Source organism: Octodon degus, unplaced genomic scaffold, assembly GCF_000260255.1.
Source record: "Octodon degus isolate 3935 unplaced genomic scaffold, OctDeg1.0 scaffold00001, whole genome shotgun sequence".
Lineage (NCBI taxonomy): Eukaryota > Metazoa > Chordata > Mammalia > Rodentia > Octodontidae > Octodon > Octodon degus.
The window spans coordinates 1170732-1181900 of NW_004524577.1; the positions used below are offsets into that span (position 1 = coordinate 1170732).

The 11169-nt window shown below is 50.9% G+C and overlaps 1 protein-coding gene across 3 annotated transcripts in view; it reads left to right on the forward strand.

The window, feature by feature from the left end:
• The window catches only part of LOC101578815 (transmembrane protein 180), a 51564-nt gene that overhangs the window by 31688 nt on the left and 8707 nt on the right, over positions 1-11169 (forward strand). For all 3 annotated transcript variants that reach the window (XM_004623118.3, XM_023713796.1, XM_023713845.1), the window contains 2 exons: positions 602-685; positions 3809-3931. In XM_004623118.3, the coding sequence (XP_004623175.3) occupies positions 602-685; positions 3809-3931 (207 nt within the window). The remainder of the gene's footprint in view (positions 1-601; positions 686-3808; positions 3932-11169) is intronic.

Genomic DNA, 11169 nt, shown 5'->3' on the forward strand with positions numbered 1-11169 from the left:
CCTCCAGGTGGGCATTGTTTGGATCTGGCTGCTGTGCTCCACTTCTTTCTGCTGCAGGCGTTAGAACCGAACCCTTTGTGTCTCTCTGGGAAGATGTTCTGCTCCTGAATCAGCTGGGTGGGTCTTGCTTCTAGCCTCTTTGCAGGGAGTTCTGCTGAAGGGTTCCCTGCTGGGCCTGCAGCCTGGGTCGAATGAGGATCCATGGGCCCTGGATCGCCGGGACTGCGCTCCTGGTCTATTCAGGATCCCGTGGCCTGGGTTGTCTCACTCACTTGCCGGGCCTGCGCTGTGGGTCTATTCAGGATCCTGCGGCCCCGGTCGTCTCACTCACTCGCAGGGCCTGCGCTCTGGGTCTGTTTAGGATCTCGTGGCCTGGGTTGTCTCACTCACTTTGTTTTTTAAAAGAGAATTATATATTTATAGATATAAGCTTGGGTATAGAAGTGTGTACCTAATATACCTTTACTTTTACAGTATATTATTTCCTTTCTTCTTCTTGCAAACCGAAGGTCAACTTTCATTTGTTGTGTTTTTTAAGAAACAAAGTAGCATTTATCTGTGTACAGTATTTTAAGTCTTTTTTTTTTTTTTTTTTTTTTAGGGCACTTATACAGGCTGCTTCTTGCCTATTTGATCTGCCGCTGGCTGATATGATCGATGCAGTTTTACTGAAGTTCGACAGACAGTAAGTACGCTTTATACACATCTTGGCTCTCGGGTGTCCCACATAGGCAGGACCTAGCAGAGTCTCCACATCCCAGCGACCTTAACACCACAAATCATACGTGAGAGCGGAGCTCATAAAGCGCCTTCCTGGGAGTCGGCAGAATGTCCAGGAGCTTCACTTTTGTCTGCCCAGGCAACAACTTTTCTGTAGTTTGGAAGGAGCTTCATCATTTTTGTCCCTCAGGTTCATAGAACCATTGCTACAGAAGGGTAAAGCTCAGAAGCCAAAGGGAAATCCCAATTAACACTGAATATATTACAATCTACGTAATCTGATCTGTACCAGGCAGTAAGGCCAAGTGACCTGCTTTGTGACACTGCAAGAATTAAAATGAAAACCCAAGGTCCATTATATTCTTCCTTACAAAAGTCTAAGCTGATACCAAGAGATTTTGTCCTTTGGTATGGCTGGAGGCATTTAGAGCAGTTATAACATCTATGGAATAACAATTATTGTCCTATATGTGTCCTATTTTATGGATTAGAGAAGAATGCATTGTTTTAAGGTAGATGAACATTCTTTATTAGTTCTTGGTTTTTCATGTCTATCCAAAAAATTGTTTCCTCTCCAAATGCCTGGCGGTGTTCCCTGTCCGCATAGCTTCTTTTTTGTCTTAGTGCAGTTTACGTGGAGCCTTCTTTGCCTGCTGCCTGGTCTTTTCTTCCAATAACTCCATCCCTCTTTCAGAGACTAGCTCTTATATATGTGCAGCAATGAAAGAAACTCACAGCACAGACCCTATCTCCTTCACCTTTCTGTCCTTCATGCCTGGAAAAGTGGTTGGTTCACAATGCTTTTGTTTTGCACATAAATAAGTTAAGAAGCAGCGACTTCAGCAAATCTCCGTGTCTCTGTGTGTGTGTCTCATCTCTTTGGGTGTCTGTCTATCTTTCTCTCTTTTGGTGCTGGGAATCAAACCTAGGATCTAATCTCTGCTAAGCTTGCACACTACAACTGAACTGCACGTCCAGCCCTCAAGTTCTTTTAGAACAAAATAGATTACAAATAAAATGTCTCAAGCAGTTGGAAAGGGAAGAATACCCATGTTCACCAAATACCAGTACACACAAGCACTCTATGCCTATTTGATCATCTGGGTCTCACAGCAGCCTTGAGTGTAAATATTAATTTTGGATGCAACAAATGCTTATTGATCGTCTGCTGTGCATCAGGCAGTAATGCCAGGGATACGAGACAGCAGGCCTGGTAAGGGGCTCTCCAGCTCCTGGATGTTTTGTCCCTTCTCAATCACACCTCCTGTGTGTGTGTCCCGTGGTGCGCTGGGGCTAAATGGCTACCCCAGAACACCTATGCTTCCCGCTGCCACAGGGCAGCTACGTCCTTGGCATGGTCTGCTGCTTTTATTTCAAGCCTGCTACTATCAGATGTGCTCATGATCATAATTACAAATACTTGTTTATTTATCTGGTACTGTGCATCCAACCCAGGATCTCACACATGCTGAGCAAGTGCCCTGCCCCTGAACTTGCTACCTTTCTGCCTTGGCCTCCCGAGTAGCTCGGATCACCAGATTGTGCACTGCAGCCGGCTTACAATTACAATTTTTACTTTTTAATGTATCTGGTACAGGGTCTTGCTATGCAGCTGGACTTATGGTAATCCTCCTGTTTTCAGCTGCCCCAGTGCTGGGATTACAGGTGTGCACCACCATGCCTGGTCTTGGTGGCCAGCTCAGCACGCCCAGGTCCAGGGCCAGCATGGCATGTGGTGCCGGGGATCGAACCCAGGTGTAATTCTATACCTGGGTTTTAATTACTCTTAGTTTATATAAATTTGAGGTATGAAAGTTACTTTTACAAAAACTAAGCAAAAAAGAATGGATAAAGATAAGTTGTACCCAAAGTTACCATCAAGTGTGAGGGAGAGCCATACATGTTTTAAGAAAAGTCAGTAAAATCTAAAAGTATTCTGTTCCCAGAGTCCCTTGTGCTCTCTGCCACAGGAGTAGCGGCTGCATCAGAGGATGAGCCGTTATTTATGCAGGAAAGATGCCGCAGCACTTTCCTCAGCTCCCCCGCCTGAAAGAAAAGCCAATGAAGGGGGACGAATGAGCACAGTTAGTATAGAGTGACCTATGGGCCTCCTGCCGTCCTTTGTCGGAGTGCCAAAGGAGGGCTTTCTGCTGACAGGGTCCTGTCTTTGCGGCACGTGTAACCTTATGGGGAAGACGGACAGGGATTATACTGCCATGCAATCGTGATTGTCCCTATTTTCAGGAAACCAAGACACGTCTGTGATTAGCTTTCCTAGTGGAATGCACCCAGCAGATTAAGCACCTGGGAATCGAATGCAAGCTCCTATCACTGAGGCGAACTTCCTTCAGCTCTCTGTCTTAACCATCTGTTCTTTTCTTCACTTTTGTTTCCTTTTTGCTCTTTTTTGTCTTTCTCTTCCTTATTTTGCAAGGATTGGGTCACTAGTTGCCATATGACGAGATTTTGTTTTGCTCAGCCAATGCACTTACCTTCTACCGCATGACCCTGCAAAAGGCAGGGTTCTCAGCCAGAATACCTTAAAGCAGCCCTTCGGGTGTGCACTCCAGCTTCACCATGCCCTAATCCCATGCTGTGGATGGGGTTGTTTGGTCTCCTAGCTCTAAAGTAGCGGGAATAATATGTTCCTCATGGCATCACTGAGGGGCTTAAGTGAAGCACACACACAGCACGCTTAGTGCGTAAGAACACACGGGGCTCTCACTGCTCAGAATTTAAGAGGGCAGCTATGTCTTGTCTTTGGGGTTTAATTTCTCCATTAAGATATAAGTTCTTCTAGTGCTATAATCCCATAAAACTAAGGGGCTCATATTTTATAATTACTGTTATTTCTATTATTTTTGGGGGGTTGGTACTGGGAATCAAACTCAGGACCTTGCGTGTACCAGGCCAGCACTGAGCCACTGAGCTGCATCCCTGGCTCCTGGTTTTTACTATTATTTACTTAGTGTCTAGGAGGACTTCACCCGAGGCCCTAATTCCACGGACACACAGGTGTGTACTCGCACACGCACGCACGCACACGTCCTGGTGTGTGATGAAGACTCACTGCTTTTGTCTGTTCCAGGCGGCCCATTTCTGCAGTAGTTTTTGGCTTCAACGCGTTGTTTACCAAACCTGCTCGAGCTTTAGTTCCGGTGCTGATGCTGGCGAGGTTGGAGAAGTATGACTTCCGGAACCCCGACAGCAGGTAGGCCAGGGAGGCCTTTGAGTCACGCTGAGGAAACGCGAGCGCGCACGCAGCCTCTCGTGCTGGTTACTGAACTACTGACTTGGACTTTGGATGCTGTCAGTCATTAGCTCAGACCTCCGGGAAGCTGCAGTCCAGATTAAAGCGCCTGCGCCCCGAGCGCCGTGTGCCGTCGAGATTAAGTGCGCTGCGCAAGGCTGTGTGCCAACCACTGAGCTGCGCATTGCTCGATCTAGGTCGTTCTCTCCTTCTTTCTTAGCTCATTTCACCAGGGTTTTTGAGGACCTGGTACTAAGCGTGAGGTGCAGAGATCCCGGGAATGTAAGTTGAGCAAGAAGCCTTTGAAGGCCCTGAGTAGACAACGGAGCTGTGGCGAGCGCCGCACCCGGAGTCACGCGCAGCTCCGGAAGGCAGCGGGGAGATGCCTGGTTCGGTCTGCCTGTGCAGCAGCGGGCTTCTGGGGCAGAGTTTTGGTGGCTCCTGCGCATGGAGCGGTGTCACTCCAGGCAAGGGGAGCGGCACAGCACCCTGAGGAAGGAGAAGATAGCTCCCTGAGCGGAGACAGGACGCAGCCCAGCTAGGCTTTCCTCGAGAAGCAAAGCAACCGAGCGCTGGGGAAGGCGGCCTTTCCAAGGAGGATAATTGAGAGGGTGACGTTTGAATAAAGACCAAAACACAGGCGAAGCTGGGCGTGGTGGTGCACACCTGTGATCCCAGCACTCGGGGAGGCGGAGGCAGGAGGATCATAATTCAATGGACAATGAATAACTTAGTGAGACTCTGTCCACCCAAAACAAAACAGAACAAAAACCAAAGGGACAGGCATGCTGCTAAATGCCAAGGCCCTGGCTTTTGTCCCTAGTGCCACAGGGTAGGACAGAAAGACTCTCTGGGAAAGTGTTCGTCGCAGAAAGCAGGGCAAGCGCAGGGGCGATAGCTCAGTGGAGTAAGTGCTCGCCTGGCAAGCACAAGGTCCTGAGTTCGATCCCTTGTACGGAAAAAAAAAAAAAAAAAAAAAAGGCAAGCAACCAAGCAAGCAGGGCAAACGCAAGGGTGTGAGGGGCGGCATGCTGCACATGTTAGGGCTGGCGAGGAGGCCAGGTCACCAGGCCTTGCCCTATGGCTCGCTTTCACTGTCAGCTGGCTGGAAAGGACGCAGTGGTAGTGTCAATTCATTGATTGGGTGGGGGGTTTTAGAGCAGCTGTAGTTTACAACAGAAGTGAGCAGAGTGTGCACGGCATTCACATTCACTCCCACCCTTCCCCAGGGAAGCCTCCCCTGTTCTCAGTGCCCTCCACCAGAACGGCATTTTGACACAGTTGGTGAGCCTATGGGGATACCGTGCCGGGACCCAGAGTCCGTGGTGGGCACCGGGCTCACTTCTGCAGCTGTACGTGCTGTGGGGCTGGGGAAATGCATGGCGACATGGGCCCACCCTGAGGGTCCCGGAGTGTCCTCGCGGCGCCAGCCGTCAGTGGACTCCGCCTGCGCACCCCGCCTTGCCCGGAACACCTGGCAGCACCGATCTTTCTGTTGCTCCACAGCTTTGTCTTTTCAGAATGTGGGATGGCTGGACTCACACGGCGCAAAACACTTTCAGATTGTCTTCTTTTACTCAATAATATGCACTGCAGTTTCTTACGCATCTTTTCATGACTTGAGGGTATGTTCTTAGCACTGAATAATATATATTTTTCTTTTTTGGGGGTGGTGGTCAGGTATCGAACTCAGGACCTTGCCCTTGCCAGGCAGGCGCTTATGCCTCTGAGCTATCTCCGTAGCTGAGCAATATTTTATCAACTACGCATAACTTAGTTTTTTTATCTGTTTGCTCCCTGGAGGGCATCTTGGTTGCTTCCAACGTTTGGAAATGGTGAATAAAGCTGCTATTACCATCCATGTGCGGGTTTTGATGTGAATATAAATTTTCATTTTATTTAGGGCATGCCAACAGGCACCCTAGCTGAGTTGTGTAGTGGGAGCGCGATTTGTTTTGTAAGAGAACGCTGAGCTGCTTTCTGCGAGGACGTTCCGTCTGCATTTCTGCCAGCAAGGAACGGAGTCCCTGCAGCTGCTCATTCAGCCAGAATTCCGTGTTGTCAGTGCCCTGGTTTTGCCTGTTCTTGTAGATCTACTGTGGTGTCTCATTATTTTAATTTGAAATTTCCTAACTTCAAATATAAGACACAGGAAGCACCTCCTCATGTGCACGTCTTCTCTTTGTCCGCCTCTTAAGGTAAGGCGTCTGTCACAGCGTCTTGCCGGCTTTTGAGGCAGGCTGCTCGTTCTCCTCCACGGAGCCCAGGCTGGGACATCGCCGCTTCCAAAGAGCCCACCCAGCGTCTCAGAGAACCGTAGGTCTCATTTTGCCCAGGTCGGGGAGGACACGACCGCGGGCCATGAGCGGTCCCTCCAGGACATGTCAGCAGGTCACAGAGACCGCGCCGGTGCACCACGAGCCCGCCGTTGCCTGATCCGGCCTCTCAGAAGCCTCCCGTAAGCGCAGCGACACTCTAAGCCCATGGGGGCCACCTGTGTCCTGCTCACACGGAGAGGTCCTGCTCGGTGTCAGGGCGCCGGCCTGGCCTGCCCAGTCCTGCCTGCGCCGCTTTCCCGCTCACTTTCATGGCTGAGCTTTAAGGGTTGTCTGTGCATTTTGAGTAGTCCTGGCCGGCCATGTCCTCGGTAGTTCTTTTCTCCTGCTCTGTGGCTGTTCCCTTTCTCATGATGGTGTCCTTCCCACAGCAGGGGCCTTGCATCTGAGGTCACTTTCACAACTTCTTCCACAGCCTGCACCGTTGGTGTTGTGTCTAAAGGCCACCGCCACACCCGGGCTAGCCTGGGTTTTCTATTATTCCTACCTAGTCTGTAGACTCGCATTTTACATGACGGCATCTCTTCAAGCAAGGTGTTTTCATGGAGGGTGGAATGTCTGAGCCTAGATCACTCCTGTTTTTGCAGTGGAGGTAGAGACTGCTCGTTCGGGCACCATCTTGCTGAAGTCCCACCTCTCGCCACTGCGTCGCCCGCTCTCGGCGGAAGCTGAGCTGGTTACGTGTATGTGGTGCGCTCTGGGCTCTCGGCTCCACTGCGCTGACCGGTCTGTCCGTGGACTCGCCAGTGCCACGCTCTTGCTGACCGAGACTTGTAGTAAGTCTCAGGGGGAGCAGTGCCCAGCCCCCTGCTTTGTTCTCCCGTAATGTCATCTTGGCTATGCCGGCGCTTTCTCCTCTCTCCTAAACTTGGGATCACTTGGTCAACATCTACAAAGTAACTTGCCAGGATTTTGCCAGAGGCTGCATAGCATCTGTCGATGAAATCAGGGAGAACTGCCGTCTCGGCGCCTTCCGATGCAGGAATGCGAGCTGGCCCTGCATTTGCTTTAGTCCTTTAATTTCTTTCACCAGTTTTTATAGTTTTCCTAAGTATATCTTGCACATGTCTAACACTTATACCTAAATATTTCATGTTTGGCAGCACTAACGTAAATGATACTATGTTTTAAATTTAGAACTCTACCTGTCCATTGGTAGTAGATAGGTAGCATATTGCTCTTATATGTTTATCTTGTATTTTCTGAATTTAGATTCAACTGGTTACATTTTACATTAGTTTTATCACATACTGACCAATATACACATCTATTTGTCAATGTTTGCCATTTTTTTCTCACAATGTTATATTATGATAAATATAAACAGACAGGGGCTGGGGAGGTAGCTTGGCTGTCTAAGTGCCTGCCTGGCAAGTGCAAGGACCCAGGTTCAATCCCCACTACCACATGCTGTGTTGGCCACCGAAACCTGGCATGGCGGTGCACGCCTGTAATCCCAGTGCTAGGGAGGCTGAGACAGGAGGATCACTGTGAGGCCAAGCTGCATAGCAAGACCCTGCGCCAAAATAAATAAACACATGAATAATTTTTAAAAAATTAGACAAAAAAGAATAGAGCTGAGTGTGGTGGCACACGCCTGTAATCCCAGCACTCGAGAGGCTGAGGCAGGAGGACTATTGCAAGCCAACCTGGGCTACAAAGCAAAAACATGTGAAATGCCAGCCCTCACTCTCAACTTTCCCTGCTTCAGAGCCTCAAGTGAAGGCTTCCTTGGATTTCATAGTGGCTTTCAGATTTTGGGTTGTCCATCCAAGAAGGATGTTTGAAAGTTGTTGTATACTGCTAAGGACTGTGCCCATGTTCTGCCTGAAATACCCTGACTGGGGGCCGGGAGACGGCTCAGTGAAATAAGCGCTTCCCTGGCAAGTGCAAGGGCCTGAGTTCAATCCCCAGTTCTGACCCCCTCAAAAAAGAAAAGAAATACACTGACTGTTTATGAAAAGTATCTTTGATAAAGCTGGGTACAGTTTGGCTGGGAAAAAGAAAACTAAAGCCAGACAAATCTTGTGTTAATATTTTAATATCAGCTTAATATTACTAACATGCCATTCCTTTCTGGGCCAAGTCTACCACTCTCTTGCTGTTCACTCGAGTCCGTCACATGATCGCACGTCTGCACTGGGGCAGGCTTCTGCAGTGTGTTCACATTTCACCTGCACGATGAAATTTGCTACCTGGTGTGAATGAGAAGCTGACCGTGTGTACCATCGCTCAGGCGCCCCGCTCTCTATAATCAGCATTACTGGCTTTTCCTTTTTCGGTGTTGGAACTCGAACTGAGGACCTTGCACTTGCCAGGCAGGGCTGTACCCTGAGCCGTACCCCAGCCCCTAGCATTACGGTTTTCTCCACAATCCACTAAGCTTGCTTGGAGGAGGGGCCGCACCTGGTCCTTTAGGTTTAGCACAGGAAGTGCTCGCCAGAGCCACTGAGCGAGCGCCTGCCCAGCGCGCTTCCTGCTTCTGCCCACGGCAGACACTTCGCCTTCTCGGCAGGACCCGAGGCTTGGCTGACTGGCGCACATGCGTGTGCATGCACGCACGCACGCACCCCTGCTGGTCATGGTGCACCCCCGCCTGTCTACAACTCCCCCACGAGTCTCCTCTGCTGGCTTGTCGGCTCGGGGTGGTGGCCACGGCAAACTATGTTATCTACTGTTAAGGCCACGTGTCCACGCAGCCTGCGGGCAGAGGCGGGCTTTGCAGAGGCAGCCAATCCGGAGTGTGCCATGCTGGGAGCAAGGCTGGGGACGGCAGAAGCAGTCCACTGGTTGGCTTAGCGCAGCTCTGGAAGGACTAAGTAGCCCCACCCTGAGCGAGAGTGCTGTCCCCGCCAAGGGTGGGAGCCCACGGGACGCCAGCGCAGGAAGAGCGCCCGCACTGCCGCTTGCTTCCTTTTGCCTGCGCTGCGGGGCCAGGGACTGCGTCCCTCCGCGATCCCCCTCCTGGAGCAGCCAGCTAGGACCTGGGAACCAAGGAAACCTCTCCTCCTCTAACTTTGGGTGCCGGGTACTGCTCTGGGACTCCTCAGTACAGCTAAAGGAATGCTGATCCGAGGCAGATTATTTTACCGCCCTGAACACGTGTCTTCTTACTGATTCAAGGGTGGCCATCTAGCTGCGAACACATCTAATGCTGACATTCCTTGTTACTGGAAATCTGTAACCAAGGTCCTTAGGCAGGAAACCTGATGTAATTAATTACTTGGTATGAGATACTTTGCGTAGTAGTTAGATTTGGATCATCTGTTACGGGCGTAATTCCTACTAAGGATTACAGTGCCGGTGCACGTTTTGTGCAAAAGCAAGACAGTCAGCTCCTAGCGTAGGGCTTATTCTTTTTGGCCAGCGAAGCCTGCTCGCGTTCTGTCTTCAGTGAACGTCTGTGAATTTGTCAGGTCGAGCTGGGGGCTGGAATCCAAAGACCGGAAGGCGTCCTTTCCGGCCTGGGCGGCCGCAGTGAGGGGCGGAGCAGGCGAGCCGGTCTGGTGACCGAGCGCAGGGCTGGAGTGCGAAGGGCCGCCCGCTCAGCCGTGCACGCTCCGAGCACCGCGCGCGCTCGCCCCGCTTCCTAGCAGCGTCCTGCGACCCTGGCTGCGTTCCTGCAGCTTGCTAGGAGGTTCTAGGCTAGAAGACACATTTTCGCTAGCAGTCAGCCTGCCAATTTGTTTATCGAGTTACAGTGGCGTCTATGGAGAAGTTGCAAGTAGCCTGAATAAAGTGCATTACTTAATAGCTTGTAGCACTTGGGAGGCTGAGGCAGGAAGAGCGCTCTGAGCTCGAGGCCAGCCTGGGCCACACAGTGAGACCCTGCCTCAAATGACCAAGCGGCGGCGCAATAGCGTTGTGCCTGGCGTCGTGGTACCCACCTGAGCCACCACCAGGGGGAGGCTGCGGCAGAAGGTCACAAGCCCAAGCCAGCCTGGGCGAGCTAGCAAATTAGCGCGCCCTGTCTCAACGTACAAGCTAAGGACCGCAGATGCAGCGCAGTGCGAGCGGCCTTGGTTCAGACCGAAGTACTGAGGGAGAAAGGAAGGAGGAAGCCGCTTCCGTGGCCGGCGCACCAGCGTAGACGGCGAGCATTTTTCCTTGTAGATGAGGATTAAAGCCAGGCCTCAGCTGTGCTGGGCGAATGTACCCGGAGGTACACCCTAGACATTCCCATTGCTTGTCATTGATCTGAAGGACTCCAAGAAATACCTCCAAAATCATATCCAGGAACAAAGTTTATTTATTTATTTATTGTATTTTAGGGAAGGGTCTACAGGGTGTTCAGGGTCTCACTACTAGGTCGGACTCATAGCAATCCGCTTGTTTACAGTCTCCCAAGAGCTGGGATTACAGGCGCGCGCCACCACGCCCAGTCTCAGTTGCCGGCTCAGCACGCCCCGGGCGGCCGGCTCGGCAGGGCAGGCCCGGGATGGAGCGGGCCCCTGCACCTGTGCGCAGGCACTTTAATCTGCTGAGCTATTAGGCCAGCCCTACATGAACAAAGTTTAGAACGTGACTTTTTTCTCAGTAAAATAACAATGTGTTTTTAAAAGACAGAGTCTTACTTTGTGATATAGTCTGGCCTCGCGCTCACCGTGTCACCGGGGCTGACCTCACGCTCACAGCGACCCTCCTGGCTCATCCTTCCAATTGCTGGGACTCCAAGCCCCCGGCTGTATCAATATGGTCTTCCATTCTAGCAAGGAAACAGATCCAGGAGGAATTTTCTTGAGGTGAATCAGTACAAATAATAAAAACAATCTTAGGGCTCTCTCTCTCTCTCTCTCTCTCTCTCTCTCTCTGTCTCTCTCTGTCTCTCTCTCTCTCTCTTTCTCTCTCTCTCTCTCTCTCTCT